This window comes from Syngnathus typhle, linkage group LG1 (genome assembly GCF_033458585.1).
Source record: "Syngnathus typhle isolate RoL2023-S1 ecotype Sweden linkage group LG1, RoL_Styp_1.0, whole genome shotgun sequence".
Taxonomy (NCBI): domain Eukaryota; kingdom Metazoa; phylum Chordata; class Actinopteri; order Syngnathiformes; family Syngnathidae; genus Syngnathus; species Syngnathus typhle.
In genome coordinates this window covers 8512409-8529790 of record NC_083738.1, presented here as the reverse complement: position 1 = coordinate 8529790, position 17382 = coordinate 8512409, and the positions used below count along the sequence as shown (strand labels likewise).

Sequence of the window (17382 nt, the reverse complement as noted above, 5' to 3'; positions counted from 1 at the left end):
ATTCAATGGGAAAGCCACGTGTTGATTTTACCTGCAGTTAGATCGAATCTGAGCATATGGTTCAATTAGCAGGGACTCTTTTAGTTGTGAAGTCAATTACTCACAATGAAGCTTTAAGTAGTCACAGCAACCATTTCACTTATGGTAAATTATGTAGTACTTATAAAACAACTTTTCTCAGGTATATGGCAGCACAGAACAAAATTCTGTAAAAATAAATAAATAATCCCACAAGACTTGAACCTACTTTAGTTTTTCAAAAAGTGTTGATTTGGGCATTATTATATATGTCATTAGGCATGCATCAAGTTAGAATTGAAACAATGTTTCTCATTTGCAAACGTAACCCGGAAATTTCGAAACAAGCCAGAGATCACATGCTGTTAAATTGCCAGAAGGTTTATTTCATGAATGCTTTCACACTTTTCTTTATAAATGTATGTACAGAGAACTCCACCCAAAGTCAGCTCATGATCATGCATCAAATGCAACTAGATTAAGGAAATATAGTCAATTAAAAGACTATGTATACGTTATTACTATTGCCTTGCTCTATAGTCTAAAAATTAAAGAGTTTTTATCATTAGCTTGCCAGTGATGTACTGTCTATAGTTGCAATTAGAGGTAGGATTAAATAAACATGAAATAGTTTTTTTTTTTTTTTTTAGCACAATATAAACTAGGTGCCAAATAATACGAGGCGCTCCCTCTAGGTAAATAGCTGTAAAACACAGGGAGATACGAAGTGTGTGTAGTACAGGTAAGTACTGTATATAATATTGTGACTTTAAAATTGTACATTGAAGCAGAAAATATCACATTCTGGTGAATTTGGGCAAATAGTATGATTGATGTACATGAAGCACAAATTAGTATGACAAGTATATATATTACAAAGGCTTTGGTTTAAGATTGTAGGATTATTGAAATGAACGTGACCGCTACAATCCATTTAACATGAGGCATCATTCATGCTAAGGTCCCACACTGTAATTCATTATGAAGTAACATCTATGTGGCATCACACCCAATAAAATAGTTTGAGAATGTTTTCCACAAAGAAAAACCCTGTTCAAGTTGACCATGTAGAGATATCCCATAATGCATGTATACAAACCACAAAAATTGAAATGTCAAGGAATAAAAGAGGGGGGCTAATTTTTTAAGGTATTTTCTATAGGTAGGACTGTGCGCACAAAAAAAAGCTCCTCCCGAAATTTAACTTTTTCGTCCCAATGGCAAAAGTAAAGCCGATACACCAAATGAAATGATGACTGCGGGGAAATGAATATATTCACCACTTATTATTGTAACATATGTGATGCTTCAAAAGTGCATCACAGTGAAACAAAAGCAATATTACAATCATACATTAAAAAAAAAAAACATCGCAGACATTTTGACCCTGTGAACATCGTGTGCCGTAGAATTTGCCCAAAGTTAAATATTTCCAACAAAACATGATTTTATATTAAATTCACTACAATCGCAGATTTTCTCAATCAAGTAAAATTTTTAAAGCAAGGCAAGCCATTTTGGAAATGAAATCATAATGTTGACTGATAATTAAACAGACTTTGGTATGACTATCATGCGCGTCTGTATAAATACGTACTTATGGGGCATCCTTGCAGACGCGTCGGATTAAGGCCATTTTATCTTTCCACAGTTGCCTGCCATTAGTCATGTCTGAGAAGCAATTTATCATTTGAATCATTATTTAAAACATATTATAAAAGTATTAGGGCCACACGGTGAGGGGGGGAAAAAAAAAAAAGACATTGGTAAATTTCAAGGGAAAATGTAGCGAAATTTAAAATGGAATGTTGCGGGAATAAAATTGGACTACTGAAATAATTCAATCTGTAATTTCAACAAATTGATGTAAAAATTCTCTCAAATTTAAGGTAGCCTGTCATATTACAACAAGTACTGCAATTGTGAGAACATTTCTAGTTGATCAAAAATTATTTCCGACTGTATTCTCGAAATTCGATGGCTTTATTCTAAGAGCAATGGTATTTTTTCTGTTTCATGCGGCCCTAATACTGCGTACATGACAATGCGAGGATGGAACAGGGTCCCTCCCAGTGAGATCAATTGGTACATTGTGTCGATGGCGCGGGGAACGCCTGCTACCCCGCAGCACTATCCGATGCTTCAATTCTATTTCAGACTGCGAGCGGCAGCTAAAACCACCTCACAATCAATTCATTCCTCTGCCGTTTTGATTTGCTCTCGCTGTGCTTATAAATGCATTGCTAATCTTGTCGCTGACCTCTGCGAGTGCAAAATGCGGACAAAGGCCTAAACGTGACCTAGTAGGCACCAGGAATGACAACTTGGCTATTAAAATGATCCACGTAGGAAAGCGGTGCTACGACATTGTTTAAATACTCCAATGAAAGAGAAAATGAACAATAAGGCAATGAATAAGATTAGTCATGAAAGGGCTTGGATGAGGTCATATTGGAAAATAAATGACCCTCTCGGTTTTTCAGTCGACGCAGCCGGCACTCGAGCTTCCAAAAGAATGATGCTGTCATTCTAAGGTCTGTGCTGGCAAAAAAAAAAAACGTGGAAAAGAAAAGTCCGACAATTCAAGAATGCACATTCCAATACATAAAGCGCTATGGTTTGTGTAAGGAGGGGTTCTTAGCCCCCTCAGGTTGCGGTCTGGAAATCCCATCACAACTAAAAATCAGACAAAGTCTTCTTTACTTTGTTCCTATATTTTGTACTGAACACAAAAGCCTATAGAAGCATGTCTTTAGACGCTGGCCCCCACTACTGCATCTACCACTCTTGGAGCTCTCCATTCCGTTGCCTTAAGCTTCCTCGGGGGCTGCAGGCTTCTTTAGGTCCCGGATCTGCTTGACCAGATAGTTTTTCTCGTCGCAAAACTGCTCATCCTCTGACCGGTCTGTCTGGAAGTGGCTCAGGAACTCGACCAGCTTGGTCTGGTTCTTCAGCAGGATGTCCAGGACTGGCTGAGTCTTGTTGGGGTTTGCAACAAATACCTGAGAGATCCAATGGGGAATGTTTCACATAGTGGAGCAGGTAATAAATTAGTTCAGAAGTCTATTTAGGGGTGTTTGCGACTATACTATTCTAGGGGCGGGCAATATGGGCAAAAAATAAAAAAGCTTTTTAAGATTTTCACGATAACGATAGTTAGATAATATTTTCCCCCCAAAAAGAACACTTTTTTTACTACTGTGTGTATCTCACCTTCATTCGTTCCGTGCTCCTGACAGAACTTGACTACATTGCCTCTGTGAGTGTGATTTGTAGAGACGACACATTTGTTTCGACACTTTCCACGTGTTTAACACTCGTGAAAGTCTTGTCAATGGACGATTTTCTTTTAAACTCTATTATGTTGGATTTATTTTTAAGGCTGGTGCTGTGGCATGGCGACTTACAACAAACTCAATATTGCAAAATTACACAGTCAAAACAACTTACTTTCACAAACCATACATATCCCCCACCCCTACAATATAGCAGATCGCATATCACTAGCATTTTTTTTTTCTCACCATAAAACTAGTAAACAACATCACATCTCATCACAATATGGTCACAGAGAAATACGAACCACAGAATTTCTCATACTATGTTCAAAGATTGCACCAAACGACTATAAACAACCACTCACTCACCTTGAAAACATGGAAGGCTTCAAACTGGATGTTACGACTGTTATCTCTTAGCATGTTCATCATCAGTTTCAAGTTCTCTGCTCGGCTGATGTACTTTGTCATCACTGTGAAGTTGTGTCGATCCAGCAAAAGTTCCCCCAGAAGCTGAAAATGCATTTGCAACCTTAATTGTGGATGGCAAATAGTGACATTACATTAATTCACATTAAGGCTGCGAGGGCTGTACCTTTAAAGACTGTCGTTTGGTGACGTAATTGTCCGAAAGCAGGAGCTTGTCATATTCAGTAAATACCTTACAGACATTTTTAAAAGGGAATATTAGATCGAGTCACAACATGGTTTCTAGTCACGAAATGTGAGCATTTACCCGGTCATAATTGGTTTCCAAGAAATCAGCACACATAATCTTATGCCTTGTGAGGAGATCCTGCCAGAGCAAAATCAAGTTGTTGGAACAAGTCCAACACAATGCTGAACAGACAGGATAATAAAAAATAGATAAATAAACAAGAATTTGTCATAGCGTACCTTGAATGATGCAAAGGCATCTGATGCTATGTCAAAGGTGGAGAGCTCCACATAGCGGAAGAAACAGTAGAACTCTTCAGAGAAAAGTACCGTCCTAGCTAACGGCTCATGGCGGAGACACTCTCTCAGCATCATCCCGCAGTTGAGAGCCACTTCGGCATTCTCATATCTGTACAGGTGAACACCATCCAAGTCAAGTTGGGTCTCTCTGTTGCGGCAGCACAATTCCATACATGCAATCGCTTCGTTTATTCTGCAGTGTAACCTCTAAAATGGACTATCCCTGGAGTTGGACAATTTCACTCTCAATTCTGATAAAACATCAGGGGATCGAACCGACGGAAGATGAATGAATGGATGGATACACAGCTGTCAATTTCATTTTACTATTGCATGACAGCACGCAGCTTTTCTCTGTTCACAGGCATGCCAAGAGTGCGCGGCAAAAATCTTTGAATTGCTGACTAACTCAAGCTAATACACAACTGTTTTTACAAACAAGATGGTCCCTTTTAAGAAGACTACATAACTAGCTTTCAACAATAATCATTTTCATTTACACGTCGAACGCACAAGTAAATGCAACGAGTTCAAGCTCGCTCCCTGGGAGTTGTTGGAACATATTTCGGGTAGCTGTGAAATTTGCAAGGCACGTCACGAGTACGTCATCGTGTCAGAAACATTCTTAGGGTGTGAATATCAAAGTCAAAGTCTGCTTTATTGTCAATCTCTTCACATGTCAAGACACACAAAGAAACCGAAATTACGTTTCCTCTATCCCACGGTGACGAGACATAGTACACGATAGACATACAAGTAAACGACACAATATAAAAACAAGAAGGCACAAACAATAAGTAATAAGAGTGTTTGTGCCTTCTTGTTTTTATATGAACATACTCTGGTTTCTGATGGGAATCAAACAAGCGGGACTTACCCTTTTAACAGCATGAAGAGGATCTGTTGGTGTGTAGAGATGTATTCTACCGTCGGAGTGCGTGTGCCAATCTGCCGTCGCACGATATTACTGAACAGATGAACCACATCCTTCTTCCCCTGTGTTAAAAAAAAACAAAAAAAAAACATGGTGGGTAAATTTTCAAAGTCAAAGCCAAAGTCTGCTTTATTGTCAATCCCTTTATATGTCAAGACACACAAAGAAACCGAAATTCCGTTTCCTCTATCCCACGGTGACGAGACATAGTACACGATAGACATACAAGTAGACGACACAATAAAAACAAGGCCTGGTTGTAATACCTAAAACAATTCACAGCACAACACTTTTTGTGGCTACAGTAGAGCAATTGAGTGCATTATGCTACCTCAAAGTCAATCCTTTGCAAATTTGCAATGAGTGAAATGAGAAGGTTAGTGTTGTACAGCTCCTGTGCAAGCTGAGCCACCGCCTCGGTCTGAGGTTCCTTGTCACCTGTCCCACAAAGTACCTCCTTCAGGGAAGCTAGATTTTTTGAAGCTTCCTCTGCTACCTAGGAAGTGCACAGTTAAAGTAAGAAACATTCATTTCCAAGTTGAAAACAACTCTTTGTTTCTTTCCAATACTCACCTTTTCACACTTTTTACTTTCCCCGGCGTCTAGCTTTTCCATGTATGCCACATTCTCTTTCAAACTCCTCACTATTTCTGCCGGACTCTTCTGAGACTTTCCGAAAGGGAACGGCATGACTCAATGGGAGGCTCCAGGCCCTGTTACAAAAGTAATACACAACTGTGATGTGCATCAGGAAATGGCTGCAAAACGCACACCTGAGGAAACAAGGCCACGGCTATAGTTGGGTTCTCTTATTCTAGTGGCAAATCGACACAAGCAAAATCAACGCAGCCAGCAAACGACATCAAGTTCCTTTGGTAACTTTTCACTCAAGTTGTGTGACGATTCAAATGTCACAGCTTCAGCAATGTTCATTGGCGAAGTTTAGCTAGCTTGCGACCCTGTGGCAAGAAAAGAGCAATCGCGGACATCGTACACGACGAACAACACACCAAACACGGATACAAGATTCTCAAGTGTCAAAACTCACCGACTAAATGCGAGGATAAGTTTTAAATTTGGAGGAAGCTTGATGGCGAAAGCTTAGCTGGTAGGCTAGCAAGTTGTCTCTACTTTCCTTTTTTTTCCACTCGGTTAGGTTGCGTTTAAATGTAACCTTATCGCAGATCAGTAGTTTACACGCCCGACTCGTAACAAAATGTGGCTACAATATTGGCTGACGAACGACCATCGTAGCGGTGCTAAGTAATGTAAATCTCGCTACTCGCAAACGACTGTCGTCTAACTAGCTAGCTGCCTCGTTTAAAGGAGACTGACAACTTCATTTCCCTGTTGTCTAGTGTGCAGTTGAAGCCTCCCTCTCCCGTCCTCTCTCGTCCTCTCCCCCCTCTCCCCTTCCCTGGGACACCGGGTGGGCATGTTTTACCCCATGCGATGACTGACATCTATTTTAGCCAATCGTGTTGAGTGACAGGCCCCTTTTTTTTCCCCTGTGACCGCCCGCTCATAACGAAAGGTCGTTTATGGGTTTCCTATGTTTTGCTTGGGAGGAGCAATCCATTCCTATGTATCTAGCAATAACATTCTCTGTATGCGTCGGAATATTTTTATTTAACCAAGTGCACGAAATAGTCGACAGAAAACAAGATCCTGTTCGGAAACTATCCCCAAAAAAAAAAAATCCCTTAATTCCATTTCATACAGTAATAACATACATAATTGGAGTCAAATAGATTTAAGGAATTTTAGTTACGTTACATAAATCTGCTGTTGAATGGTATTCTTTTTGTTGTACCCGCTTTGGCCACACGAGGGCAGTTATAAGACGTCCCGCTGCAGCATGCAGTAGCCAAGAATGACCGCTATGGCGCTACTAGGCAACGTTCAGGAGTTCAGTGAGGGATGTTTGCATACCAACTAAAAATGGGTGCCTTGAAAGCATGGGATAACATCTTGATACTTCAAAATTTCCTCCCGTTGTTTTTTGATTAGGTCGATTTTTTCCATAACCCCCCCCCCCCCATTACATCGTGTTTATTATGGCCTTTTAATTGCTGCATTATGTACAAGTTTGAATGTGACAACAGCCATTATACTACCCTGTTTAATTCAAAAGTGAGAATTTATCAAACAGTTGTAAACAATTTTCTGACTTGAGGTGGTCTCGGGACAATTAGTCACTGCTGTTATCATGGGTGCCGCCACCATTAACATGTAATCTGAAGCTACCCAAGCCTTTAATTTATTTGTGTAAACACGTCAAAAAAAGTTTAATATCACGTTATATAATATGATGAATTTGGCTTCATCCACACCCACAAGAAGAAGCGATTTCTACAGGTTCAATAAGTGGCAGACCTTTTCATGCCTTATAATTCAGATTTACAAATACAATACAAAATAATTAGGTTAAAAGTTTAAAATGATTTTGAAGGTTTAAAAAGAACACACACATACTAACATAGTGTGCCCAAATTCAAAGGCTGCATCCTTGAAGGCCGCATTTTCGGCCGTATGACGTCAGTTCCAGCGTGACTCGCCCCGCGTGTGGTTTCGAAATTCTAGAAAGACAATTAACAGTCTTCACCACAATTTGTCCAAGAAAATGCCGCACCGAGACAGCAGTCAACGACGCCACGTCACGCTTTTCCTTCGGGATCCCTTCTTTTGAGCAACATGGCTGCGCCCAGGACGTCTCGACAAGTAGGTATGAGGTAAGCTTACTTTAATAAAACCAGTGCAACAAATAACCGGATACGTTTTTGTCTCGACAAACGTATACTGTTTCCGTCTGAGCTCCTCAGGTACACTTTAAGAGACTTGAGATGAGCCCTGACAGAACTAACAAAACAATTTAGCATCAAAGAGAACTTGTACCCTGAGCCAGCAGCACTTTTCTCTAGATGATGCACTCAACTTGGGCCCTCCACTTCTTGCTGCAACATCAAGACTCCATGTGAAACTATGCCAGGATTAGTTTTGTGGACTTCAGTTGCCTTCAATTCCATCCTCCCAGCTCTTTGCCAAGAAAATGACTGACTCCATCTGCAGATGGATCACAGACTTCCTGAAGCAACATCTGTGGAAGACTGTCTCAGACACAAGGACCACCAGCAAGCACTAATGCCTCAAGGGCTGTGTACTTTGTCCGTGGCTCTTCTCTCTTTACACCAACTGCTGCACCTCCAAGCATCAGCCAGTAAAACTGATACACGTAGTTTGGGAACAACAGGGAGGCACACTACCTCGTGTCCTGGTACAACAACAACCTGGCGCTTAACAACCAGAAATCAGAAGAGGTGATCATGGACTTGAGGAAGTTCCCAACCCCACACACTCGTACTTCTCCATCATGGACTCTTTCAGCTTCCTGGGCACCATCGTCACCCACTACCTCAAGTCAGCTCCTTCATTAAAAAGCCCCAGCAGAGGATGTTCTTACTCAAACTTCCAGCCATGTTGGTACAGTTCTACACAGCGGACACCTGTTCAATCTTCTCCCTTTAGGAAGTAGGCTACAATTTATTCGGACCACAGCCTTCCTGCTGCCACATGAGCAGATGATTCATCTCAGCTATCACCACGCTAAAGAAACCGGTATAACACCTACACCTGAAATCATTTTTTTTTTCTTGGTAGAAGATTATGATTTCATCATGACAAACATAGTCGGCAGCGACTCCGATTTCACATACATACTATGTACCGTAAGATAGTTAGGTATCTCGCATCCGTGTGTACGAAATCTTATTTTCACATTTCCAATTGTCACATAGCAACATCGATGCTTTTATTGTGAAAACCACACCCGGAAGTAGCGAGCGGAGGGCCTTGGTAACTAGCTTAACTGTAGTTGAGTGAGGGAAAGCACACGATCGCTTGTGAAGGACGGGGTGAAATTCAGTCGCCACTCGCCACACTTTCCCTGTTCTTAACCTCTTGGCGCCGTAAGATAATAGTTAGCAGGTAAGACTTTTGTATCGGTGGCTTGCGAGACAGCCAGCGTGTTCCGTGGCCTGCTGTGGTTCGAGGCCGTTGTGCTGGCGCTCAAGCCAAGCTGCTCTCTTCTCAGGGATACATCACGTATGGCGCTCTTTGCTTTCGAAGCGGTTTGCAAAGACCCGCGCCTGTCACGACTATATCCCTCATTTAAAGGGAAATATTCGCTGCTTTTCCGCTTCCCACAACCACCGAATCAAAAACTACTCTTATCAGACATTGGCCTTTTTGCTTTTTAAACCGGGGCCTTGTGAAACATTTCGAGGCGTGGAAGTGTACCCAGTTTCCCCCAAAATCACCAGTTTATAGCTAGTTTGTCCGAGAAGGAGATACACACCCCCTTTAATTCACAACTTTGTGGGAAGAAACCTGGGGGAGTTTCCTCGTTTCATTTACAGCAGTCACATATTCCTCACATTGTTCGTCGTGCAATATGCTGAAATGTTCATTTGTGAGGATTGTTTGGCGAACACTTGACTTTGTAGTAAGACGCATTTTAAGTTCGGTTTACATGAGCTTATTGTGTGTTTGCACGCCGCTGTAGCCGCCGCAGTGAGGCGATGGTGGCTCTGCTATCATGGCAGTAATGGCTCGTTCTAGGCGTCGCAGTATATTGTTTGTTTTTAAGTATCAAAGGAAATTACCACTTCGATGTTGACATTAGCTGTTGAGTCTCATCTTGAAATGTTCCCGTGTATTTCATCCGTCCACACCATTTAGCAGCATTTTCAACACACCCGCCCTGAAAAGAAAGCACAAATGTAGAGGTTGAACTGACCGTGGTTGACAGAACGCGTTTTAATTTTCACCTAAATGTCTAATTAATGTATATGTAAATCTTGAAATGTTACTTAATAAAACAGTATAATTAATTATTACACAATATTAGAAAGAAAATTCCAATGCACAACAGAACAGACACTATGTTCTAAAATGGCCCATTTTTAATATAATTATGTTTTTTACTGGCAGAATGGATGCAAAAATGAGTCGGATTTGACATATGCAGTAACACAGATACTGGACAACTAGTGTCAGCACATTGTATTGCATCAAGTATGTGCATGCAGTCATCGTGTACAATGCGTATTAGAATTATTAAAATATTAGAATTTGATTGGTCCTGATTTTGCCTAATCTAATTTAATTATACTTACAGTGACCGCTGATGTTGCATCTACAGGCCTCTGCTGTGCCGATATAATAAACTATCACCAGAATTATACAGAAAACAATATGTCACGATTGGTCATTTCAGAAAACTTTAATTCAGACTTCATTTATGTCACTAAATCTGTTTTGCAAGAACAGGTGATTCAGCATCTGAGTGGACTCCTCACAATTCTACAATCTGTTTCTGTCGGATGCATTGCTCTTATTTTTTAGGTCTATTGTAGCTTTTTCGAAAATGTAAAGTTTGGTTTTCCGTTGTGTCTTTGGCTCTTTTCTTTTGACTTCAGTTCATCACTCATATTGTGGTTGAAGCAGTTCTACGGATGTGGATGAGATTTGGTTCAACTTGTCTAATCCAGCTGGTCTTTTTCACTTTCACTCTTTGATTTTCATTAGGAAGTCATCAGCACTCCAGATCATGTCTGGGCAGAGAAAAGGTGCTGCAGCTCGCCTGCCTAAATGCGCCTTTTGTCGAACCAGCAGGGAAAAGGACTGCGGGCAGCTGCTTGTGTCTGACAGCCAGAAGGTGGCAGCCCACCACAAGTGCATGGTGAGCAGATCACTGTGGTCTTTTACTTGAAGCATGTGACTCAAGAAAATAAGTTAACCCTCTCTTGGCAACATTATTGCATAATTCCTCCCAGAGGGAATCTTTTTATTTTTATTTTATTTGAAGTTGCCAAGTTGTTCTAGGATGTCAAGGGGAAAACGGCTAAGGTAAACAATAAACATCTTCACCAATAATGCTAACGGATTAAAAGTTACATGGAGCTATTGTGCACCGACCATAGCTGAATGAGTTACCTGACAGTTACGAACTTACTAGTTATCTCTAGTAGCAAACACCTTGCCATTATTCCACGCTTCCTGACCACTTATTAAGCAAGAAGTTAAACCAAATGGTCACTATAACTAACCAGATATGACGGTGACAAACCAAACATGATTATGTCCTCGATCAGTCTGTGTTTAATACAGGCACCTGTGTTTGAAATGGTCTGTTTTCACTTGGAGTTGAGAAACATGTTGACCCTTTTCCTCTCTGATCCGTACACCCGTACACGCAAGAACTAGGCATGTTGTTATTGTTTGAAACAATTGAAAAAAAACATTTAAAAAAATCTTCTCATCCACACAATGTTTCAATGATACGCGCACAGCTTTTGATGACGTTGGATGGAAAGAGGGTCTGTCTGTAGTGGCAGATTTACATACTTGTTTCAATATGACTCGTAATATAAATAAATACAATATGGTTACTGATGCTGCTACTTGTGTTGGAATTTAAAATAAAAAGAAAAGAAAAGAAAAGGACAATGTGTAAAGATAATTGTAATAACATAATTTAAGAAAAGGATAGGCTGGAACAATAAAGAGAGGAAATAAGTGTTAGCAAGAATTCAATTATCAATTTGTTGTGTCACATGGTTATTACTTTAGTCACCCTGTGGTGTGCCTTGTTCACCTTGGGTGTGCCATTCCCATGTGTACCCTGCCCTCTTCAGGGCAGTGTGGTGAACACATGGGGATAACACCACATACTAGGGGTGTAACGATTCATCGATACACATCGATTAATCGATATAATGCTCTACGATTTATTGGCATCGGTGCTAAACGTAAACATCGATTTATATCGCCGTGTTTGACCTCGGACATTAGACTTTATTTTGAAATCCAGTTCATTGTTGCTTGCTTCCTCTTTCCGGGAGCAGTGCGCGCGGCGTTGTTGTGTTGTGAGCAGAGCAGGCACGTGAAAGGGGAGTCGACAACTAGTCCGCGGCTCCTGGGCTGGTGCTATGGCTAGTGTCCAAAAAGACGAGGAAATTCCCTCCCCTTTAGGCTTCAAGTCATTCTTTGGAAGCACTTTGGATTCCAAAGAAAAGATGGCTCAACGGACAAAACACGTGCAGTTTGTAAATCCTGCCATGCGGTGATCAAATATTCAGGGAGCACAAATCTCGCCGCACATTTAAAGAAAAAACACGACATCAAAGTTCAATGTTAAAATAAGCACTTTGTATACTACAATACTCTTGTAATTTCCTAAATAGTTTGCAGTACCTTGTTGATTTTGCGTATGAATTGTTATAAATCAGGATATTGTTCTATATTTTTTATTTAAAAAAAAAATGTATATATCGATCGTAGAGCACTATATCGCGATATATCGTGAATGAATTGCAGCAGGCTTTAAGATATCGGCAAATATCGTATCGTAGTTCTTTGTATCGATATGATATTGTATCGTGACAAAACCCGCGATTTACACCCCTACCACATACAGTAGGAAAATGCGAGCACAATTGATTTGATCAATGTATGGATGGATGGAGACATGGATTTGCTGCATCCTGCTGCACTTTGAACAAAGTGGCGACAAGCAAGTATTGTGGATGCAAATTAAACTCAAACAAACCCCCCCACAAAACATTGGATCAAAACCAATTTATCAGTTTTATGATATATTTCTTTTCATTATTTATTAATATTATTCTCACTTGTCATGTGGAGAATGTGGTTCAGCATTTATCGGTCATCCTTTATCAGATGGAATCCTACTTTTGCATCTCCAGATTCCTTGATCACAAAACAAAAGTAATTGAGGGAAATGTCCCAATGTTGTCTTAAGAACTTTTATTCAAATAATTGTTTTAATAATGTCACTGACAAGCTATGAAATGATAAATGTTTTACTTTTGTCAATGGACACAAGACTGCACAAATGTTTTTTTGTTTTGTTTTTGATATAGCTTTTCTCCTCTGCCCTGGTCTCATCGCACTCTGCTAATGAAAACATTGGAGGGTTTTCTGTTGAAGATGTAAAGAAGGAAATCAAAAGGGGGAACAAATTGGTGAGTTTTTTTATTAAACACCGCACAAACAAAGACTGTGGTAAAATCAGTACAGTCGACAAGCCAAATAAAGTGGAGAAGTCATAAATGGAAAATAAATTAAGCCTGTTAAAATTCACTGGTAAGACCCTTATGAATACTATTGGGTCCAAATGCAGCTTTGCAGGTGATTGGCCCCCCAAAAAAAAAACATTGAGGAGAAAGTCCATTTATTTCAATAATGTGTTTCAAAAAATGAACGTTATAGTTCATGACAGACAAGGTGAATTATTTCAAAGCGGTGCTGACATATTCCCCAATCAGAAACTATCTCAGCTGGAATGTATATGTTCCACTACAAAATCATAATGCGAATATTGTTTTAAATTGCCGTTGTTCTCCCCTTCTCCATGTGGACTGGTGGTTCTTAGAATTATGCTTGATGTTTTAACCACACTTTGCCAATACACGGAACGCAAAACCTCCGGCAATTCATTCATTATCATGACTGTATGTCATTAAGCCCATGAGAATGACAATAATCTCTCATTTGTGACGAGCAAAAACGTCTCTGGTTTTGTTTTGAAAATAACAAAAGTGCTCCACGTACCACTGCAGATGTGCTCGTCATGTCACCGGCCGGGTGCTACCATTGGCTGTGATGTGAATACGTGCCGAAGGACTTATCACTATTACTGCGCTGTAAAGGACAAAGCCCAGGTTAAAGAGAATGCATCACAAGGAACTTACCTGTAAGTTACTTTCTTCCCCTTAGCTCTTCTAAAAAAATGCATGATTTTAATTCATTGTTGAACCACGTCTTGCTCTTAATTGTAGCGTTTACTGCTGCAAACATCGAGATGCTTCTCGAGATGGCATTGAAGGTAAATCCACTTAAAGTCTAATCCGAGCTCTTCCCCCATACTTGTACGACATTCATGAGTAAAAGGTTTGATGCTCTTTTTGAAAGGGTTGATGTTTTGTTTCTTAGACGAAGAGGAAAGTGTGGCCAATGACTCTGACTCCTCGCCACCGCAAAATAGGGGCAGAGGAAGATTTGAGAAGGGGAAAACCAAGGTTCGTGGCCAGGCAGAAGACACGCGCTCCACCTCCTCTCAGGCTGCAGATGAGGAGACTTCCTCACATGTAAGGCGACTTGCCATTCACAGTGTGCGAGACATTCACCTGCGTGCTGGGTTGATTTTAGTTGGCCTCTCACTGGTGTGTTGTAGCGGGAGAGGTCGCCTCTTCGGGCCAGTCCGGCTGATAGCGGCCAGCGCTGCGGTTTTTGCCATGCTGGTGATGAAGAAAATGGAACAAGGGGCGTTCTTCACACTGATAATTCCAAAAAAGTGGCTGCTCACTACAAATGCATGGTAATATTAAGGGGGAAACCTGTTGCTGCAACAAAGCGTTGCCAATGTGCTGTGTTATGGCATCTACTGTTCCTACTTTTCAGCTTTTTTCCTCCGGGACAGTTCAGCTGACCACCACATCACGGGCCGAGTTCGGGAATTTTGACGTGAAAACCGTAATCCAAGAGATTAAGAGAGGCAAAAGAATGGTTAAAAGATTTTGTCGTTATCCAAGTTTTGATGAATTACTCCAAAATGTGCCTATTCTAATCTAATCAGACTTTGTGGTTGTCTTGTATTTGAAGAAATGTACACTTTGCAGCCAGTTGGGTGCAACTATTGGGTGTGAGATCAAAGCTTGTGTGAAGACCTACCACTACCACTGCGGTCTGCAAGACAAAGCAAAGTACATTGAGAACATGGCACGCGGAATCTACAAGTGAGCACTCCTCCTACCAGCCTTATTTTAAGTCTAGTAAAATGCTTGGACAGTCAATCCTTTCCACCGTTTTGAGACACAGCTTTGGATGAATTCTTATTGCTTAGCGTTAGTTACAAGTCCTCTTGATTTCAGACTGTATTGTAAGAACCACAGTGGCAATGAGGAGCGAGATGAGGAAGATGAAGAACGAGAGAATCGCAGTAGAGAAAGAGCGGCAATCGACCACGGAGGAAGACCGTCGATGCAAGTAAATGGCAACTAGCCACAATGTAAGTGTTCCAAGTCTATAAACAATGTTTGTCAATTGTCAAATTCAGATAGTGGTTGTTTTCTAGCCTCAACAATACAACTGAAATAAATTCAGATTGAAAATGTGTTATGATTTACCTACTTGATTAATTTATTTTTTCAAAAAGGTTTGGTGCCTGACAGCAAGATTTGTGGGGGAGCTATGCGTCTTTCTACAAAATCTCAGCCTACTCAGCGTTGCGGTCTTTAGTTTCCCATGAGCTGTCTTCGACACGTCGCCTTCCCAAATAAATGGATGCACTGCATTGAGACTAGATGAGCTTTTCACGCATTGGTGATCCCTACAGAGCATGGACTCCTGCAGAATTGCGATGAAAAGCCAAAGATTAACTTTCAAAGGAGTGTTCCGGACGTATCTTCAACTATTTGTGCTACTGTCATGCTCAAAAGTTGGATGGACTGAAGTTATACTCGTCACCTCGTAGACTACTTCACACGATGAAACAATATTTTTCCCTGCACTGCAATACCTGTCAGCAGTCTCTCCAAAGTTGTGCAGTTTTATCATTTTGTTGTGTCAATCATATCTTTCAAAATCTTTTTGTTAGCCTTTATTTCTTGCTATGTAATACATTTGCTACTGTGTAAATTTGAATGTGTGGATTTTGGAAGGTCACAAGTTTTACTGGCATGCACTTGCATTCAATGGTGGATTCTTGTTTTTCTCTTTAGCCGCTAAAGAGCTCAGTACACAGCTTTTCAGGAAAGTTGGCTTGACTTTATTTGGTGTGATGTTACAACGTATCTCTACAAATTGTGTTTTTGCAAATAGTTTTTTTTTGTATTTTACATGTTTACTGAATAATGTGGTCTTATTTGAGTGTTTAAAAAAAAAAAAGAATATTCGCGTAGCCGGTAACTTGGTGTTCCGCGTCCATGAGAGGAATGTGACACCAGCCCAAGTATCATGAAGTCACTGTGTATCTTTTGTGAATTTAGTTTTACATTCTTGAACCTGACTGAAGCTTATCATGCTCACCTGGAACATTCATTCTGCCTTTTTAGTATTTTCAATAAATTAATTTGTGCATTTAATTCATGTTAATGCACAGATTTCTCTTTGCATATTTGTTTCCATTATTCAGTTCAACACTTAAATGTTCTGTCAGTTCAATCCGATCTTGAATAAGTGGTAGGAGAGTGAAGTTGTGAGCCCCGTCTAATACAGCAAGGGCATGTTCCCAAAACCTTCCTGCAATACATAACCAAACCAAAAACTTTTACCAAAAGGACCGTTGCTTTAAGGATAAGAAATTATGTATGAAATAAAACTGATGGGAAATTTAACCATTTCCTAAATTAACGTTTACTCTTATCTTGAACCTGCTTATTTTTAATCAAAGGAAAACTGTCCTGTGGGTTGATTGTTATTCCTCACCTTGTGGGAATACTAAAAGTCGTTTGTCATGATGTTTTACTTGCACCTTTACTGAAGAAATTGGTAGGCTTGCAAAGGGTGGTTTCTCTGAGGCACCGTAGTGGGTGTGTTTTGAAATTGCATATCGGTTCACCACTCACCACTAGATGGCATTGAAAAATGTATACACGCTGTGCCTTTAACGGAAATGACCAACTAAATTCAGGGCTCACAAGGCCGCATCCCTCAAATCACACAAATGTCTCTGTGTTACACTTTATTTTTGTACATGATCTCTCTCTTCTGTTTAGCACTACAGTGCTATTTAAACTTTTTAAAGAGTTGAAATAATGTGTTGTTGTTGTTTTGGTTGGGAGGGCTGGTAAAGCATTTCAAATGCAAACATTTATTTCATTAATGAATACATTGTACTACTGCTTGGTCATGAAGCGAATAAATCCATCATCATTAAGTTGTCCTCAGACGGGCCTTCCATCGGAGCCTCCAGTTCCCCCGATTCTCCATGCAACCTGCAAGCTCGTCAGCAGTTTACGCGCCCACATCTCGCCCTCTTGATCGATTGCCGTGACCCGTGGCTCCTGCGGACTCCTGCTGCTGGAAATATAGGATTAAGGTTACCTTTGATCTCTATATTTGTTTAGGCCTTGCAATGCGAGAATAAGAGCTGTGGGTCGTAAGTCCTCAGCT

At 40.4% G+C, this 17382-nt stretch overlaps 2 protein-coding genes across 4 annotated transcripts; one reads left to right on the top strand and one right to left on the bottom strand.

The window, feature by feature from the left end:
- Positions 1–383: 383 nt before the first annotated feature.
- Positions 384–6612, bottom strand: cab39l1 (calcium binding protein 39, like 1). Its single transcript, XM_061288439.1, has 9 exons — positions 6236–6612; positions 5761–5900; positions 5519–5683; positions 5131–5249; positions 4194–4362; positions 4033–4092; positions 3892–3957; positions 3666–3809; positions 384–3020 (listed from the first exon to the last, which is right to left on the bottom strand). Exons 2-9 carry the CDS (start codon positions 5875–5877, stop codon positions 2829–2831), a joined length of 1032 nt encoding a protein of 343 aa, XP_061144423.1. The 5' UTR covers positions 5878–5900; positions 6236–6612; the 3' UTR covers positions 384–2828.
- A 2399-nt stretch (positions 6613–9011) lies between these two features.
- phf6 (PHD finger protein 6) lies at positions 9012–16382 on the top strand. 3 transcript variants are annotated; one of them, XM_061288310.1, is made up of 11 exons: positions 9012–9171; positions 10774–10927; positions 13131–13232; positions 13830–13963; positions 14049–14095; positions 14203–14357; positions 14444–14587; positions 14671–14775; positions 14872–15005; positions 15141–15277; positions 15425–16382. In XM_061288310.1, exons 2-10 carry the CDS (start codon positions 10796–10798, stop codon positions 15268–15270), a joined length of 1083 nt encoding a protein of 360 aa, XP_061144294.1. In that variant the 5' UTR covers positions 9012–9171; positions 10774–10795; the 3' UTR covers positions 15271–15277; positions 15425–16382. The 3 variants fall into 3 exon arrangements, with proteins under 3 accessions (XP_061144294.1, XP_061144135.1, XP_061144210.1); XM_061288151.1 differs by having other exon boundaries at positions 14182–14357; XM_061288226.1 differs by lacking the exon at positions 9012–9171 and adding an exon at positions 9254–9688 and having other exon boundaries at positions 14182–14357.
- The last annotated feature ends 1000 nt before the right edge of the window (positions 16383–17382 follow it).

What these genes read in the sequence shown, in the direction of transcription:
- cab39l1 (XM_061288439.1), bottom strand. Translation starts at nt 5,877, where the DNA reads ATGCCGTTCCCTTTCGGAAAGTCTCAGAAGAGTCCGGCAGAAATAGTG. An exon ending in AAAGTAAAAAGTGTGAAAAG is followed by an intron (nt 5,684 to 5,760) that starts GTGAGTATTGGA and finishes TGCACTTCCTAG; the next exon opens with GTAGCAGAGGAAGCTTCAAA. An exon ending in ATGCCTTTGCATCATTCAAG is followed by an intron (nt 4,093 to 4,193) that starts GTACGCTATGAC and finishes TTGCTCTGGCAG; the next exon opens with GATCTCCTCACAAGGCATAA.
- phf6 (XM_061288151.1), top strand. Translation starts at nt 10,796, where the DNA reads ATGTCTGGGCAGAGAAAAGGTGCTGCAGCTCGCCTGCCTAAATGCGCC. An exon ending in GCATCACAAGGAACTTACCT is followed by an intron (nt 13,964 to 14,048) that starts GTAAGTTACTTT and finishes TCTTAATTGTAG; the next exon opens with CGTTTACTGCTGCAAACATC. An exon ending in ATGGCACGCGGAATCTACAA is followed by an intron (nt 15,006 to 15,140) that starts GTGAGCACTCCT and finishes TCTTGATTTCAG; the next exon opens with ACTGTATTGTAAGAACCACA.